Here is a 19,503-nt window from a genome sequence, read left to right on the forward strand (position 1 = left end):
AGTCTGGGAATTATACCAGGGGGCTTGTCTCTTTTCTTATATTATCTTCTTTTTTAGAGGGGCGATGGAGTCGAGTGTCATTCACAGTGAGCCTGAAGCACTATCGACCAGATAATCAGTTTGGGGGGGGCTAAGATTAGTATAGGGGTCTTCTGTTGTATGGAGACACGGCATTGATTTAAATATTGATGGAATCACTTCCTTAAATTTGGCAACAGCACTTTCAGACAAGCATCTAGTGAGGACATTTCCGACAAACCGGAGCAGGTGAGGAGGAGTCCAGCCCTCAAACTGTGTCGGACACATGGCCTTACTGTCAGCTGTGCTTACTTCCTCTGTCTGACACAAACATCTTCAACATCCAGTAAAATAAAAGGCAAAAAGCCACATGTCCTCGCATCAAAGAGGCCGGAAATGTGAATCAAATGATTCATTGACATCAGAAAAGTTGCATATTAATTTTCTGTCGCCTGACTAATCGATTGACTAATTGTTTAAGCTCAGTGTCATTAAATAGTTTCTATCTACTAGCTTATGTTCATTATGTGCAGTGTGTGACTTGTGTCTGCCAGCTCCTCAGTTTAAGGTACAAAGGAGAGAAATCATGACCAAACTTTAATGTGAATCCTGAACGTGTCACAAAGTTACAGATTGGCCCTTTAGTTAAAGGCGCAGTGCTGCGGGTCCTCCAGCAGATGGAGCTGTAGCCGGTAGGAGTCTGAACCGGACCGAGCAGCAGATCACACAGCACCTGGAGCTCGTCAGCGCCTGCTGGCTCATGGATCCTCAGGACCACCGGAGAGACTCGGGGAAGCAGCTGACCTCCAGCAGGAGCACCGGCTCAGCAGGAGGACCAGGAGCAGGAGCAGGAGGACGAGTTCACACTCCTGCCAACCCCGACGGAGGTGCTCCTGACCGCGGGGACCAGGCGGCAGACAGGCGGCCCTGCTAGTGAGTGACAGCTCCGCTCAGCTCTCATTAGGATGAACTTCAGTCAGAGGTTGTGTCACAGCCGGAGCACAGGTTCAGGTGGGCCTATTTCAGGCTCCACAGCACCGGTGAGGCGGTGGGGACGGTACATGTTAACGGGGACTTTCACTTTCATTTCCCGGGAACGGTGCCTTCATAGATCCTCGGAATTCCCCGTGACCTCTGCCATGTGGTGTTACTGAAGTAGAGTAGATTACTTTAGGTGGATAGTTAAGTGCATGAAACAACCTAAAAGTTTACTCCAACACCAAAAAGAAAAGAAAAAACATTTGTGATGGCTTAAAGTGCTTAAGAAAAAGAATAAAATACATAATTAGAATATTTATACTGATTACATTAAAGTCACAGTAATAACAGTGTAGGTTATTACAGCTGTATGAGGGATTTACTTTCCTAACTCACGTGAAGGCAGCATCTCACACAAGAGTATTATTGCTGATTGATGTAGGCAACATTTTCAGGTTTAACCTGCAGAAATGTGCCACATTTTATACACTGACTTTATGTGTTCATTTCAAATCTTAACCTTAAAAGAAACTCCCAACTGTGGCTGTCAGATGTGTTGGAGTAAAAGGAAAAAGTACTCTAAGTACTATGGAAGCTCAGGTGAAGCACAAGAATGCCAAAATGTTAGTGCTAATGTTAGTATTTACTGTCTTATAGTGTCCCCACACCACGCACACCCACCACATAAACACCGGGACTTTTTAATAACTCCTCTCTACATAGTAAAGTATGAATTATACCTTTATCATCTAGCTGCATAGAAGCAACTTGAATAGAGCATGACAATAACCACACAAGCCCAAGAAACCACACACGGAGCCACGTTTGACTGAAGCACTGAGGTTTTACAGCATCCACAGCCTGTTTGGTCACTAAGCAGCTTTGTCCCGCTCTGTCTTTGTCTCAGCTCGGATGGATTCACCATGATGCCACCAAATGAAACTCAGCGAAGCAAGCTGAAAATGAGTAGGCTGAACCCTCCCACTTACATTACTTTAATCATGGCACGTGCTGAAATTTCTGTCCCACCTCATGAAGGTTTATGTTGCTGCAGTGGCTCAGAAAGAAGAGGAGGACCTGCAGAGATGGAGAGAGGCAAACAGAGTCTCCTCTCTGCACCTGAATCCAGAGAAGCTGGGTAAACATCTTAACTATGACATTCAACTACAAGTAGACCCAGTGCACATCATCCTTTTGTATAACATTGTTCTTACGTGACTATGCTTATGCACATGCTGACTGACTGACAATGTGTCATTTCATTTATCAAGGTGGTAATGTAACACTGGCTGATGCCAGGGAGCAGCAGTTTGCAGACCTACGCTGCTCCAAACTGCAGAAGAAGGTATTTTTTTAGTATTGACATAAAGCATGTTTTCTCTCTTGTTCTCTTGCGGTCTATGAATAATTACAAACATACAGTGTAGTGGAAAGACTTTGTGCTTTCCATTTCTGTGCTGGATGAATCACAAAGAGATATTTAACGTGCATTTAATGTTGTTTCAAGCTGAGAAAGGAAGAACTGGACAAGAGGAGGAGGCGAGAAGAGGAGGAGGAGTTACAGAAGATGAAGGCCAAACAGAGGGAGAAGGTGAGACCGAGATCAAACAGCATGTTCTTTGGCCTTTTAGCCATATGTGTTCAATTTAGCATTAAAGATGCCCTAAAGTCGCTCCCCACCCCTTCTAATTATAATTCAATCAGTGTTGAAAACAAATCGTTAAAATCTAAGGATGTGATATATTGAACACCCTCTGGGGAGTTCTTTAAAATGAAGTGATAATTTACTAGTTTGGTGCCACCTCTTCTCACGTGTTTCTAGTTCAGTCAGCTCAGTGATTTCCTGTATTTCCCAGAGTGCTTTTTGACAAACCCCAGGGTTCCATGTGAGGAATGCGCTGCCCTCGGCCACGGGCCGTGTGTGTATGTGGAGCAATAGCAGCTGCGATCGTGAGAGCGAGAGAGTTTGTGTTGCACCACTCATTCAGATTATAGAATGTCTTGTGGCTTATGGTCTGTGAATTCAATAGAAAACGTTCCTCCTCTGTGATGGATATCCCCGTTTTTTAAGTGTTGAACGTTGGTGCAAACGTCCAATCAAAACAGTGGGTGCAGAAACACTAAACTGTAAGCTGCTTTTTAAGAGCCGAGTCTCAACTTTGGTACCATGGTGGTGAGTTTGTCAGAGTTTGTACAATTATTCTAGCAAGTCAGCACCAGCTCTTTTTCACCTACACTTATCATTATTATTATTATTATTAATGTGCAATGTAACACAGTCCAACTCAACAGCCTTCAAGAAATTCTCCCTTTACGACGTCTCCAGAGGTCATGGCTAGAGGTGGTGTTGTGCTGGAATGCATTATATTGTTCTTCTCTTCATACACGGAGGAATATTAGAAACACGTGCCAACATAATGCAGTTTATCTTAATCTTGTTTAATCATCCTGTAAGTAGACTTAATGGCAGATCACTTGTATTGGACTGCATTAGACTCTACCAGTCTACAGGGATGGAAAGTAACTAAGTGCATTTTTCCTCAAACTTTCCCTAAATGCAGTGAGTTTTTCTGTTTGATGCCACTTTATATACATCAAGATTCAAGATTCAAGATTCAAGATGTTTATTTGTCATGTGCACAGTAGGAACACGATGGTGACACTGAGCAATGAAATTCTTACTTTGTTCGTTTCCCTCCACATAGACACAAGAATAAAATAAATAAATAAATAAATAAATAAATTCTACGGCGTTTCAGAAGGAAATATTGTACTGTAAATCTTTTACACTACATTCATTTTCTATTATATAACAGATGAAATATTTTACATACAAACAGGGTGAGTTTATAGAAATAATGATTTGTTGTAGATTAAACCACACAAAAGTATATCAGATATTTTAAATTATCTATAACAGTAAAATGCTGCTTATACATTCATGTATCAGTTATGAAAAATAATCTAATAATATAACTCACATGGTCTGTTTTCCTGCTTCATGAGAATGTTGCTTCTTCTTTTCGTACACTTTGCTTTGAATAGGCTACTTTTACCTGTGATGGTGTATTTAAGTAATGTTTGACATTGCCACTTTTACTTAATGAAATACTTGCAGGTGTAGCCTACCTAATACAGTGGACGGACAGTGAGTGTATGATAAGCAGGAGGGCTGAGCCTATCCTCTGCAGTGGCCCTGACAGCTAAATACGTGTGACAAAATGCACGCAAAGACAACAATTAGGCATCACAACAAAATGCACTAGAAATGTGGAAAACATATTGCAAATATGCACATGTCAGTGATGTCACCTGGAGGACAAAAGACAAAGACAGGATAGATATTCTTCATGATGGCAGTTTTGCCTGAGCGGTGAGATGTGCCGCCCCACTTTAACTTCATCTTCCCTTAGTGAGAAACACTATCATCTTTCACCACGAGGTGTCAGTAGAGACAAGCGTCCACCTGAGCTGTAGCAGGTCCACGAGTCTCCGAGCAGAGTCAACCCTCACACTCTCAGTATTTAAGCCATGAGAACTACCTGATTAATGATCTCATGGGTTTCCAGCGACCAAAGACAGTTCCTCACCCTGTCCTCAGACATGTTCTACTCCATGTCTGGCCCCACTTATGGTCTAATAGTGGTTAATGTGGAAGGATGATTAATGCTGAAGACCAAAGCCGTAATCTACAGACGTGATCTAACAAGACGCTGTGGATCATGAATCCATCCTGACCCACTTTGTTTTGGGAGAGTTTGGGGTGCAGGGGCAGCTGAATGCTGGGTGGAGAATTATTAAACGTTGAAACCATAAAAACTGAATATACTACAGCTCATCCCTTCTCCCCGACTCAGACGGCCACTTTGACTCGTAGGGTCCAGATCCTGTCTTGCAGTAATTACATCCTGTAAAAGCCCACATGGTCATCTGCACACATCGTTAGCACCAGAATATAATCTCATAATGACATTTAGAGACAAAGACATTTGTCTCTGGCCGGCAAATACACTTTAAGTTTGGGGACTTAAAGTGATTTCTCTTCATAAGACAATAGGAAAATCACTAGCCAGTGTGTGATCTTACACAGTATATACACAGGATGTATGTAGCTGAAGATGATGCTGATGCACCATAAAGAACTTGTTTCTACTGATAAATTGATAAAGATAATTTGATTGTACCTTATCTTGGCAGTGACTAGTTTTAGTATTTGCTGTTTGTATGTTAAAAATAGTTTAAGTTAGTTTTCTATTTATAATTTCATGAACTTGAAAGTCATCTTTTTCAGATCAGAAGAGCATTATATATATATTTGTATTGCATATACTGTACAATAAGCGCTGCGGCCCATATACCATACTGTATACTGTGTGTCCGTGGGCTGCTGGTAAGGGCTCATTGCAGCGTTATTGATCATTGAGAGTCATGCATGTTGGAAAAAACTGATGTGGTGGCTGCATGCCATGTATCTGCGGAGTGACTGCTGACTGTGCTGCTTTGCAGGCGGAGCGCCTGGAGGAGAGCAGGCGACAGCAGGAGCAGAGGAGGGGGGAGCAGCTCATGCAGGATCACCTCAGGTCAGCCCTGGATCAGGTTCACTTGGGTCTCATCACTGTCACTGTGTGGTATTGTGTTTTTTAGTGTGTTGTGTTGTGTTCTTTCTTGCTCTGCAATGGATCTCAGTCATAGATGTAGCATCAGATGACACAGTCTCCAGACCTTTACAAAGGAAGCGCCCAAAGTCTGATCCTCTGCTGACCTATAATTATCAATGGAGTTTCAGCAAGTTGCGTTTTCTGTTGGCAGAAAATGGAAAAAAGAGCACGTCAGTCGTAAATCTCCAGAGTGAAGACAGGTGACGAGGCTCACCTCTAATTGGCCCCTGTTCTCTGATTCAGCCTTCAAGAAGTTGTGATCCTGTTTTCTGCAATTGTAAAAAAGGATTTCCTGGGAAGATTGTGGATGTATTAACAGAGCTGGAGGCTGCACCGAAGATGGCACCTACTTAGTCCCATAAGAATTGCTCGTCTGGCACACATGCCAGAGAAGTTTCTATCCTCCAGGTTAGGTTCCACATTGTGTGGACCGTTGAATATGCGCAGTAGTGTTCATCCCATCATGCCTCTGGCCCAGCCACGCTGGTGAATGGCTCGTACCGCAGCAGTGATGCTCTTCTAGGATCTGGAAAGGCTTTACAAAGATAGAACCCCTATGGTTTAACAATATACAACACAAAGTGTAACAGCTGACCACGTTTATAGTAGGAAGTATCCTGTCAACACTTTTACAGAGGTCTCTTTCACCCAGCAAGTTAGCCCACTGAGTGCATGCATGCAATCTTTTGTTGCAGTACCACCCGTGTCCGCCGGGAAACATTGGAAACAAGGCTGAGTGGCAGTGCTGTAACCAGCTGTTACAGTGCATCCATGGGGAAGGCATATTTGATGGGGCTGTGCACTTAAATAAAGTTGCACAACAGTGCTCTGAGCTAAAACTCTATGGCATGCTGTCATGTTCATAATGACAATGCTAATATGCTGATGGTAAGCAGGTATAAGGTTTACCATGTTAATGATCTCAGTTCACAGTGTTAGCATGCTAGTATTTGCTAATTAGCAAACAGAGTACCCACAAAGTACAGGGGGGAACATGAATGTGTGTGCGTAAGGGGGTGAATGAGCGGCAAAAATCTTGAAATTCTTGAAAATCTTGAAATGTCCCTTAAGTACTTTTCTCCTCCAGACAAGAGGACATCATACAGCTGTTTTCACACACTGAGCATCATTCCCATGACTATAAAATCAGGGGAATGTCCCTTTAAAGTGGCCAGGAGGTTTGGATATTACATTGGATGTAGATACAGTAATGATTTAGAGTGTCTACCGTCTGCACAAGGTTGTCGTGCCATATTTTCCAACGGAGTATTAGAGTACTTTAAATCAATTACCCTGACAGTCAAGTTGTTATTGGAATATTATACGTGGTCGGCTCTGAGGGAAATTGCTTGTCAAGTAGCATCTCTGGATTCCTTACAAGAGAAACAAAAACAGGAGACAGCAGACCAATGTGTGAACCTGAAGAAACAATGAAGACATTAAGGAATGGGGCTGAGGGAATGGAGTGGGACAGCACAGAGGATCAGATGCTTTTGAATGAGCAAAGTCAGTGTCAGGGAGGGACAAACAAACCTGATCGACCTTGTGGGACTGCAGCACTGTCAGCGTCCCAGGCCTGCGGAGTGTCTGTGGAGTAAACAAATACTCCTCCAGACTTTATTATTTTTCTGTGTCTCTGTGTTTGACTTTTTGAAATGTGTAACTGACAGACAGACGGAGCGTGTGTGTGTGTGCACTGTGTATTTATGGCAGGGCGAAAGAGAGTTTTCTGCAGAGGTTTGAGAGGAGAGCCCCGGGTCCACTGGCATCCAGCAGTGCCACACACACGTCATCCAGGGTAAGCCAGCAACCACATAATGTGTGTGTCTGCGCTTGCATGTGCCGTCACATATTTTGTTTGTATACACGACTCTCTGTGCATCACACACACACACACACACACACACACACACACACACACAGACAGACGAGCTTGCTGTATGGGTCCCAGAGTTCAGTGTTGAGCCTCATATCTGTGGCTGTGGGGTCGGACACTGAAGCTCTGTGGTAATTCACACCAATAGATCTGCCTTTGTAAGTTGTTTTCTGACTAAATACTCTTGGGTGCGGAGTTTTCATCGTCCGAGGCCACGCGGGTATTAAGCGGTATCCTCTATAGGACGGGTGGGGTGAGGGGCCAGATCCCCCTGCAATTATCTCCTGGTCAGAGCTGGGGCACACAGCGGTACGGCGGGCTCATGGCGGAATAAAAGGAAGTGTAAATACACAGAAGAATAATGCCACTACTTTTCCTCTCTCTCGCCTCTTAATGTTGTCTTTCTGTCTGCTCCTTTCACTCTCTTTTGTTTGCTCTGCTTCCTTTTCTCTTTTCTCAGCCCCTCTTCCTCTCTCGCCTGTTGGTTTTCCTGGGAGGGAGGGAGGGAATGAGTGGAAGGAGGAGTTCAAGGGACTTCCCAGAGTTCACACTGAGCAGAGACAGAGACACAACATGACATGACTGTGAGGAGTCTGCAGAGGACAGAATACAGAGGATTAACCTGCGTTAGTAAAAGTACCTGGAGGAAACCCAAGCTCCTCGCAGACCAGTTGCATGTCCTGTCAGTCAAAACCACTCGCCCTCATTGTACATAACTTTCCTCTGAATCAACAATCTTCTTTTTCGGGTTATTGCTGCTATAAATCTTAAAATCTACGTAGGCGTTAAACGTGAAGAGGTCACAGTTATTTTTAGCTGAGAAAACATACATTTATTAGAGGGTGTTGACAGCTTCTGTCAGAGAGTCAGAGTCAGAGCCGGCGCTAACAGTGTCTGCGCTCCTCCACCTAGACGAGTGTCTGTCAGAGATGTTACACCAGAGGAGGAGAGAGTGTGCAGGAAACAGCCCGAGGACACGCTGTGTTCTGCTGTGAGCACACTATGTGGTGACTGACAACACCGTTAAACTGCACACGCAGCTCCCTCGGTGGACACAGGAAATGTTTTCTTTCGTGGCTTTTCTCATTGTTGTGCATTTCTTTTCTCTCTTATCCTCTCTTTCTCACGTAGACCTGATCTAAATCTCTCACCAGGCAAGCTGGTGGTGAGCGAAAGAGAAAGAGAGAGACCTTAGGTTAAACAATGTAGTCAGTTACGGTAATAAAGAAGTCTCTGTGTTACACACACACACACACACACACACACACACACACACACACAGACAGGCTAAATGGATGATACATTGCACCGGATGATACCAAGGTTACAGACTCACCTCTTCCTGCCTTCCCACCTTCTCATCTCACTTTGTCTCGATTCACTTCGTCTCCTCTTATCTCCCCTCACGTCTTACATCCTCTCACCTTTCCTTGTTGTGTCTCATCTCATCTCCTGTCTTCTCCTTTACTGTTTTTTCCTTTTCTCTCATCTCCTTTCCTTGCCTACGGTCCTCTCCTCTCCTCTTCTCTCCTCTCCTCTCCTCTCCTCTCCTCTCCTCTCCTCTCCTCTCCTCTCCTCTCCTCTCCTCTTCTCTCCTCTCCTCTCCTCTCCTCTCCTCTTCTCTCCTCTCCTCTCCTCTCCTCTCCTCTCCTCTCCTCTCCTCTCCTCTCCTCTCCTCCCCACTCTTCTCATCTCTACTCTCTCATAGACGTCACTGACTAGGAGATAAAAGCTTGCGGCTGCCGAGCAGCAAAAGTTAAACTTCTTGATGTGGTTTTGACCAGGACCCTGGGATCTGTTGTTCTTTCAGCAATGGCTCCATAAGACAGATTGATCTCTCCTCCTTATCCTCTATGTGTGTGTGTGTGTGTGATGTGTCTGAGTGGGAGATTAAATGCTTTGCTTTGATGGGAGCACACACAGTGTTCACACAGGTGAGCAGTGTGTTCACCCTAAATAACCACCTCCCTGACCCTTTAGCTCTGCTGGGACAGGAAAACACCGTGCATATGAAGGCGATGTGTGTTTACAGTATATCACTGCATGAAATACAGTATATTCACTATATTTAACTACAGTTTAATTAGTAATATGGGTTATGGCTTGGCCAACACCACGTTAATAGTAAACATCTTAGAAAGCTAATATCAGAAAACTAGTATGTCTCCATCACTGTGGACTGCATACTCAATTTAAAACTGACTTCTTTATCGAGAATGTGGTGAGTGTGTACTGATAAGATATCGTCTTTCTTGGTCCCCAAAGGTGTTTTATCTTGTAATCCTTTCTACTTGAATCTTTTTGTCAGAATGAGGCAGTGGAGAGTAAACAGCTGAAAAGTGAGAGAGAGGTACAGCAGGAACACAGGAGGTATGTACATTTACACACACACACACACACACACACATGTATATATACACTGCTCAGACAAAATAAGGGAACACTTAAATCACTCATCGGATCTCAATGTAAACTAAACATTGAAGCTCAAAATCTTTACTGTACATTGTGTAATTCATTGAGAACAACATGACGTAACAACGGTCAGTGGAAACCAGAATCACCAACAGATCGAAGGCTCGGTTCAAAATCACACCCAGAATCAAAGTAAAAACATGAAATCACAGGCTGATCACAGGCATCAGTGAGCTCCTGGACAGTGTGGCTCTGGAGAAGAACCACCACCTGGAAAACCACCTCCTTTTTGGGGTTGTCTCGCTGTTGCCTCTCCAGCTCACCTGTTGTCACTTTCATTGGCACCAAAACAGGTGAAACTGCTCCACAGTTGCTCATGCTCCCTAGCTGGACAGGTGAAGATGAACTCCCTCTGTGTTATACTGTGATGATTCAGTGTTCCCTTCATTTGTCTGAGCAGTGTATGTAAGGTATATTTAAAGGTTCCATCTCTAACTGTGCTACATAAGAGCAGACAGTTGTAAAATGATCAACAGCATGAGATGGAATAAAACCAGTGCAGACTGGCCGGGTCGGTGAATGTTAGGTGTGCTGTGTGCAGTTTACTGACCTCACTAGATTTTAGTGGGTATAATTAGTGTAGTTGAAAAACCTGTCAAACACATCTCGCTCACTGCCACTTAGGGCCTGCCAGCATGTTAAGTTCTAGAGTAGAGCAGTTTTATGTGAACCTTTTTCTGAGTCATTATATTTTGACAGGGTGAACTCGGCCTTTCTGGACAAGCTCGAGGGTCGAGGCAGTGAGGGAGAGACGAGGGGGGAAGGCATTCGGGAAGCAGAGCGTCCCTCTTTGGCCCGTGAAGACTTCAGACACCAGCCGTCCGGTCCCCCTAGACAACAGCTCCCCCTCGCTCACCTGAACCCAGACCCAGAGCGGAGCTGCTTCGACTGGACAGAGGAAGCTGGTGAGCTGAGAGTGGACTTTCTCAGGCCTTTTTTTAGTCTGGCTCAACACTGGTTAACCAAACCTAAATCAGACATGTGACAAGAGTTGCCCACCTCATCCCTTCTTAGAGGATTGTGATTGTGTGTTTAGTCTGCGTTAAATCAAAGGCTTTACGTGCTTCAAATGTAGGCAGGAAGTTATGCGTGGTATGTAGCGATACTGTAGCTCCTGGCATTCAAATCCTGCTGATACTTGTAGTTTGTGGGAAATGTGTGTGTATAAATGTGAGTAAGAAAGTATTTTCCCGTCTTCCCAGGCACAAACCTTTACTTACTATGGATTAAGCAATATATCAAACACATTTAAGTGGACAGGGTAAAGAGAGGACGGGCATAAAGGCCTGACACACAAACTCACTGTATGTCAGGAGGCTTCTGCCAGTCAGAGAGGCTCTTGGTCTGCAGCCAAACACCTGACTTGCCAAGAGGAGCAGTCCTGCCCTTTTATAATTGGCCTTGATTGACACACAGAGTTTGATACCTGACTGGTTGCCATACACCTATGAATACCTGCCATTCAAAGCAGAACAAGGAAAACAAACAGAGAAAGTCATGTTCATTACCTACTGTACTGAAGCATTTCCTGCTCCGACAGGTGAGCGTGTAACGAAACTCATTCTTTCTAGAATTTCCACACTCTCAAAACAAATGGTACTCTATTATGTCTTGGTTCTTGAGTTGATCTAAAGACAGGTAAGCCCACTTTATTTTTTTATTAAGTATTAAAAAGTTCTTTTCATTGGATTAAATAATACGACCTATCTAATCAATATTATTGTTGTGATGATAGTATTAAATAGAATCATCATAAAAATGTATTCAAATCACTGTGAATACTAAAAGAGCAACAGTATATTGGCAAAGAAATAAACTTTAATTCATTGCCAAACATTCACTTGTTGCAGCTCCAATGTGAGGATTCGCTCATGAAACCTTCCTGGTGTAGGATTGATGGGCTCCTATAGATACCAGTAAATGATGGATGTATTATTTGACTGTGAAATGTTTAAATCAATCAATCAATCTTTATTTATAGAGCGCCATTTCATAACAGTGTTATCTCCAGACTCTTTCCATAAAGAGCAGGTCTAGACCAAACTCTTTAATTAGAGAGAGACCAACGATTCAGGGATTCAACATGAAGGATTCAAGAATCCCCACATGAGCAGCATCAGATGTTAGATTAGGACACAGTGGAGTGAAACGCTTGATTAAGCTTCCTTATTTACGCAGCACAAGACCTTCGTCTTCCCTCCCAACAGGAGTAGTTTTAGCAGAAGGGCAGTGTTTGACGGGTAATCGACATAAATGAAGATACAAGGACGCAGAGAGAATATGGTGCTTTAAGATGAGGACAGGTCTTTGCTTACACAACACTGATTGGCCATAATTGTGCTCTTTGTGTGATTTGAAGCCGTTTCAGCTGAACACGTTACATTTTATTACTGTTATGCATGAACCACTTAACGTTCACCGGCTCCTACCAGCGGCTGGTGCTTTAACATGAGCCAAGCTACTTCTGAAATAAACAGTGTTTGATGAAAACGGAGAGCAGGCATGCTTAGTTATTTCTACGTTACAATACTTTACCACTATGTGATAATATACCCATTAGGTGTTTTTCAGTTATGCTGAAGTGGATGGAGCTTTGTTGAGAATTTACATTGGACAAACTTTTGACTAATCAGCAAGCTAACAATTAGCCTTAGCTGACATCATGATGAAGTTACAAGTCATGCATGGATCTCATGTTGACTTGGCGACAGAGGGGGTGAAAGGGCAAGGTATTTAACGTCACACCCTTCTGTTGTGAAGGGCTCTTTGGTTTGGCGATAGAGCTCTGAGGTTCCTTATCGTTGCTGTCTGGTCGTAAGGCTCTTGTCCTACTTTCTGAACAGCAGCCGCAGCAGTGTGAGCTCATTCAGGCCTTCATTTCCGATGAGCGGGACCAGCGTGGAGCTAGGAGAGCGGTGTGGGTAGTCGACACACAAGCTTTCATGCTTCCTGAAAGAGATGACTGAAATGAATCCCATTTTCCTCTCACCTCTTTTAGTGCATTTTAACCAAATAACTGAGGGAAAGAGCTTTTTGTGGATTTCCTCGCAGCCGTCGATGGCTGATCTTGTGTTCAAATGTTCAATAGACCAGACTGTCGGTCATTGTCAAAGAGACAATGATAAAGTATGTGTGGACGGCTGTGCGTGAGGATGAGAGAAAATACACTGTACTGACAATCACTCTTTCAACAGGGGCCTCGTGGGAGCAATAATGAATCAATCGGGCTCTTTGAGGATTGTATCTTTCCTGTGTGCTTTCCAGACCCAGAGGCTGACTACGACTGGGCCTTGATGAAGCTGATGAACAACTTTCCAGACTGCTGCAAAGTCTTCCTAGAGGACATCCTCAGTCAGTGCGACGGCGATTACGAGCAGGCCTACAAACTGCTCGTCTGCACGTTCAGCTGAACTTCATTTATCTTTAATATCGTGTTCGATGCTTAACCCCTTGTTGCCTGCTGTCGCAAATTCACCTCAAACCTCTTCCGGTCTTGATGCAGCTGAGGTGGCCTCTGTATCCCACTAATGCCGGTTGATGCATCTTCTATGTATATATTATATATACATAGAAGCATACATACATAAATAAATATATATATTCTATGCGTATGTACATATATATTTTATTATACTATTATTATATTGTACTGGTCTATGCTAAGCTATATTCAAATTAACAATCTCCTCTTCATTTAGCATCTGCTTGAATGCAAAAACACAAATAATTTATTTTTTTTATATAATAGTAAATAAATTCAGGCAGTAAGGGGTTAAGGAATCGGGCCAGATGAAAAGGTGTAACCGGTGTTCAGATGATAAAGAATAGCTAGGAGGAAGTTCTGTTCCTCTGTGGTGGATGAGTGGACGTAGCTTTGCTGCCTGCACTGGACGACAGCAGTAGATGTATACCTAAGCAGTGTGTGCTCCCTGTAATCTGCTTTTGATTATGTCATTAATCACTGAGTGTTTGGTGTCTTCTATCTGTCTGCATGCATTTGTGAGTCATGTCGGGTTTTTGTCCTGACATGGAGTTGAATTGATGTTCGTTTTTCACCAGTTTAGTTGAAGGTCATCGCCATGACTCATAATCTTCAGATCATATTTGGGGCTCTTAATTAAATCAGTGTGTGGAGACGGAGATGGAAGAGAGCTCTACCCAAATACACCATGCTTTTTGTTTGTTTCATAATTAAAGTTGCATGTGATGTATCTATAGCAGGATTCATCAGGACAACAAAAGATGTAATTCCAAATTTTGTTGAGCAGATTTTTTTCATGATTGGTTTCAGTTCTGAGTCACACTAGCTTTAGAGGGCTTCAATAAAACACTTTTGTTAACTCTGTTTATCTTTCTGTTTGGAGCTTATGTGTCGTAGCCATGCCAGACCTCTCTCTCTCTCTCACACGTGCTGTATCAGACTGGGAGGGGTTTCTAGGTGGGAGGTGGGCACGGAGCTGCTGTTAGAACTTTAACCGCCGGCCTCATATCAACGGACAGCAGAGATGGTTATCACCTGACCGTGGCAACAAAGAACAAAGGGTCTTGCTCTCAACATGGGGGACTAAAAATCCCCTTCTGCTTTGGCATGAAGTCATGCAAGGAGTGTTTCAGTGCTGACGTCATCCAGTCTTCCCTCTGGAAATCAACAGGAAACTCAGCTCGGGACACTGAAGACCATGTTACTAACAAAGGTATAAAGATCTTTCTTTCACAGGTATTTATCTTCCTAATCATTTCCTAATAATTATCTAGGAAATTTCCTGGAAGGAAAATATGGATTTCCCTGAACAACCTGCTCCATTTAAACTCAAAACGTTATTCTTCATATTTTTATATAATTTTATGTTATGTCAGTAAACAAATTTCAGATTATTTCATGGTCAGCTGACCTGCTGTCCTCTGACTAAAACACTCTTTACTGGATTACATTCAAAAATAAAGTGAATTGATTAATTGTGGAGTGTACCCCTGGCCTATGATTAGCACCAGACTAGAGAGTTCTGGGTAATTCTCTGAAAATGTTTAAACTATTCCTTCAATGCAACTGATCTTGTAACATTTCACTAATGCTTCTTGACAGAGAAATTAGGCCTAAATAACATCAAATTTGATATAACCAACTATTATTGTCACAAGATAATTATTTGTAAAACCACTCTGTAGTGCCACCATTATCATGTAATAATATCACATCATAAGAAAAACATGGTGTACGTAAGTTGTGATGATAATGGTGATGCTGTCCCTCTGTATTGTGTCGCTGTTTGTGTAATTTTTCAGGTGAGCAGCTTTATCTGGGTTTTTAAATGGAACATTTCATCTGGACCAGAGGCTCCATGCTGGCTGGGGAATAAAGAGGTTTTGGTTGTGATATGTAGCTCTCACAAGTGCAGTGACACAAAGTATGTGTGTTCTGCTAAATGTGGGGGCCTTTTTGCGTGAATCACTATCAAGTTAATGGGAAAAACCTTGAAGTGAACTGGAGGGTGCGTGCGGGGGTAGAGGGAGCATTTTCTAAGGGGCGGGGGCACCCCGCTGCTCTATTGCCTCATCAATACAGTTCGGTGCATGTCTGTGAGCTGATGAGATGCCGGCGTGGGAAGGTATCAGATGATGTCTCCTGGGGCTCTGGGGATCTTTTACAGGACAGTTCAATCAGCTCAAATGGAAACAGCTCAGGGACCCAGTGCAGCAGATCTGAGGCCTGTTCCAAGAAGCAGGAGATATCTGGATAAAAACATGAAATCCCCTCAAATGTGTTACATGGACTGATGTGGGAAACAAACGCTTTACTTAGCAAAGCACTGCAGATAAAGGCCCTTAACCTGGCTGTGGGTGTATTTGCAGGGTCGCGTCAGTTGTTCCATTGTATGTAATATTTCTGAGAAGATTGGGTATTTGCATTCTTCTCTTTGTGTTCGCTACAAGGAGATAATGTCTGTTTGAGTCCCACTCTCCTCCCGAAACAGTCGGCAGCATTAGTCATTTGTTCAGACAGCTGAAAACAACTATGTCCACGTTCAGTGCCAAAGCACAAGGTAGTGTGACTGTTGGAGGGAGGGGGCCGACGGCTGGGATGGGCACACAAAGTGCCTGACTTCAACTCCACAGACACGTCAGATTTGTTCACACTTAAAAATATCACCAAAAGCAGCTCATCGGACCAGAAAGTTCATCACAGAGAACATCTCCCTCAGCTGTTCTGTCGTGCTAATAGAAAAGTATTGATCAGAACAACTTTAAAACATCTGGTCAAATGCACAAGTATTAGACCTTATCATTATCATGTTGATCTGATTTCTGTTTAAAAAGACAAAGAGAGTCATGCTCACTAGTTAAATTCTCCCTCCAAGTCAAGTGTGTTTCAGTAAAAGACTCTAAAGGCTTTCTAAGGACATTTAAGATTAAGTTCATGCTTTACTTCACACTTCCCTAGTTATGTTTATTATGTGCTAGTGTCATCTCCACTTATTTCTGCTGATTCACTTCCTGCCTTTGTGATTGTTCTCACCTGCTCACTCTCACCTGTCTTCACTTCCCTCATGTCTTATAGCAGGTGTGATGCTTTGCTCCTTGTCAGTTTGTCTTGGTCGGCTCCTGGGTTTCTGTATCTGTGGTCTTGCCTGCACCCGCCTGCCTACATTTGCATTGTTAACCCTTTATCGGGCGAGGGACCATATTTGGTAACTTAAGTGGGAGTTCAGAATGCCCCCCCTTCCCTCACCATGAGGCAGTAGAACTACCAGATCTCTCCAAGCCAATCAGCCACAATCAGGCTACATGACAGACCGGCAAGAAACCATATATGGTGACTTCACTGACCCTGATTTTCACCACAACATTGAATTTCTTTTACAAAAGTCTTGTAATGAGCACCAGTAATGGTCTAGGGTTGAAATTATTCCAAAGTATTTCAATGAGTGCCCTATAAAGGGTTAAGTACTGTCTTTTTAAAATCAAAGACCTCTGTCTGGGTTCGTGATCTTTGTTTCTTGAATGGTGAACACAGTGACAATGTGTGTTGAGCTGTATTAAGAAATGTGTGTTGCAGGGAAAGAACTACTTTGCTTTAAGTATTTTTTTGAAGTATGAAGTGCAAAATTAGTTTTTTAACCAGACCCAGTGTGTTTTAGTTTAATTTGTCAATTTTTATATGTCACTCTTCATTCACACACATTCATTCTGATGGTAGTCAAACCTACATTTCCATGTTCCTGCTGTCTGCGCTTCACTCGGGTACTTCCCCGCTGACTGTTTTCAGCGATGACTAACCCAGACAACCACACAGAGGGATCAGACAGCAGAGGAATCTACCGAAAATTAATAAATCAGAGGGAAAAACAAAATGCTCTAAAAAGGTAAAGTGAGAGTCAGATGTCATGTTTATTATCATAATGCTGATTAACATTATGACAGCTGATCAGCTCACAATAACCGTTTAGGGCTGGTAATAGAACTTACCTGGATTTCCTTATCAAAAGAAAATACTTTCTAAAGTTTAGTCCAAACAAACTCAGCATGTTAATGTGAGGACTGTACATGGAGCTAGTTTTTGGCATGACAGGACATAAAAGTACATGTGGGGACAGGATCACCGACTCTACACTCAAAGCTGCTACTGTCTAAAAAGCATTTATTGAAAAAAAATGCATCAAATAACAATGTGAAACCACTGCGAGGGGTCACTTGTTATTATGCACGAACAGGGAATAATCCCCTCGGCTTTGTGAAGCCGGATTATGTAGCTGTTCAGTCCACAACTTTACTGTTTGGTTTACAATCTGCTCATAGTATCGTTTTTAAAGATATTCTTCTCTCTGAAGAGCTGTTGGAGAAAAAAATGGAATCTTTTCCAAATCATAGAATATAGAAGACCTCTCTGCTGGATGTGTGAATCCAAAAATACCAGCAGAACTACAGCTGCCCTTGCGTGTAGTAGCCTGAGCAGGTCCCTGAATAGTCAGTAATAAAAATGCCTCCCTTTGTCCAATCAGCATCTCCTCTCAGTTAAAGGTGGTTTCCTTCCACCAGGACAGGAATCTGCTGAGTTTGTTAAAGTTAGTTCATGTGTTTTTCTGTACTTCCCGTTTCACTTCTCATTTCAGGTCCCTTGACTTCCTGCCCTTGTGTGTCTCCTGCTCCTGTGACTGTCTGCCCCGCCCTGATTGTTTCCACCTGTGCCCCCCTCCCTGCTGTATATATTGTCTGTGTCTTCCCCTGTCCTGTTCCACATCGTCTTGTGACTTTGTGTCGAGCGTTCCAGCATCCCAGTCAGGTTAGTATTTGTCTTTAAGTGTTTTTTGGACTGTGTCTGTTTTTGGTGTCTTGTCTTTGTTGATCTTGAGCTCAACAATAAACTGCACCTTTTTTTTTTTCATCATCTGTCTGCCTTGCGTTGAGCATTTGAGTCCATCTTCTTGTGTGAGCTTCTGGTCGTAACATTATCCTGGCAGAAGTTAAACCTTGTAGTCTCAGTCCAACCATACCCCAACCACAGCTGTGGCAGATGAGTCATTTTGGAAGGTCCTGACAAATGACCTACTTTGGCCTATAGGTCCTGTGAGAGTACGTCTTTCTGATCCCTACATGTGATCCACACACAGACTGAGGGAAGGAATCAGGAAGAGGAAACGTGCTGCAGCAGGGGTGGTTTGGTCGAGGAGGAAGGTGCAGGAGGAGACAGATCCTTTCCCACATCTTCAAAGTGGGAAGGTGTTTTTCTGCACGACACCCAAACTGCACAAAACAAACACAGTTGACACACATGTACGGCACAGACACACGTGGAGGTCAACACAAAACACCTGGAGAGAAGGATACTGATCCTTTCCTGTCTGCTGACCAGCGTTGGTAAACTGTTGTTCTTGAGAAGAGATGAATCGAAGATCACGGCGAACAGGAAGAGGTGCCTCTTCTCGTGCCAATACCCTCCACGCAAGTCTTCATTTCCTTCTGAGAGCCACTAGGTGTGTGCATGTGTTTGTGTGCGAGTGTCTGCGTGTGATAAATGGACTCCAGCAAGATCAAATAAAAGCAGAATTTATTTGAATAAACTCAAAGGCTTGAACCTGCATTCATTACCTACACACATCACTGCCAGGCTTCACAGCTGCACAAACCTCCACAGCTGAGATTCTTCCACAGGATCTAAGCCTGCTTTGAGGTCCGATATTCGACTCATCCTGCTGCAGCATCGAGGCAACTTCAAGCTGATTTCTTCCTCTTGTACCTTTTCTGCAAGCAATTGGCACCACTGAAGTGACCGGACCACCCAGTGCTTGTTTCTGAGGATGCGTTGTCCCCATGAGGACGACCATTACCTCAGCATATGGCAGAGCTACACAGACCAACACACACACACACACACACACATGTATGTATTGAGGCCCACAAACAGTTGTGAGTTAGGGGATTCCCAGAGGGTGGTTCACAGTCAGAATGAGGTCACTTTATGCTGTAGTGTTACACACACACACACACACACACACACACACA

At 43.3% G+C, this 19,503-nt stretch overlaps 1 protein-coding gene across 1 annotated transcript; it reads left to right on the forward strand.

The window, feature by feature from the left end:
* Positions 1–723: 723 nt before the first annotated feature.
* epsti1 (epithelial stromal interaction 1) lies at positions 724–14,350 on the forward strand. Its single transcript, XM_070838146.1, has 10 exons — positions 724–951; positions 1,904–1,962; positions 2,051–2,134; positions 2,268–2,341; positions 2,504–2,587; positions 5,503–5,576; positions 7,368–7,452; positions 9,839–9,900; positions 10,705–10,910; positions 13,270–14,350. Exons 1-10 carry the CDS (start codon positions 779–781, stop codon positions 13,413–13,415), a joined length of 1,047 nt encoding a protein of 348 aa, XP_070694247.1. The 5' UTR covers positions 724–778; the 3' UTR covers positions 13,416–14,350.
* The last annotated feature ends 5,153 nt before the right edge of the window (positions 14,351–19,503 follow it).

This window comes from Pempheris klunzingeri, chromosome 10, assembly GCF_042242105.1.
Source record: "Pempheris klunzingeri isolate RE-2024b chromosome 10, fPemKlu1.hap1, whole genome shotgun sequence".
NCBI classification, from domain to species: domain Eukaryota; kingdom Metazoa; phylum Chordata; class Actinopteri; order Acropomatiformes; family Pempheridae; genus Pempheris; species Pempheris klunzingeri.

Excerpts from the sequence above, each read along its gene's own strand:
- epsti1 (XM_070838146.1), top strand. The coding sequence starts at position 779 with ATGGATCCTCAGGACCACCGGAGAGACTCGGGGAAGCAGCTGACCTCC. Across the intron at positions 1,963-2,050 it reads GCGAAGCAAGCTGAAAATGA|TGGCTCAGAAAGAAGAGGAG; the intron begins GTAGGCTGAACC and ends ATGTTGCTGCAG. Across the intron at positions 9,901-10,704 it reads GTACAGCAGGAACACAGGAG|GGTGAACTCGGCCTTTCTGG; the intron begins GTATGTACATTT and ends ATATTTTGACAG.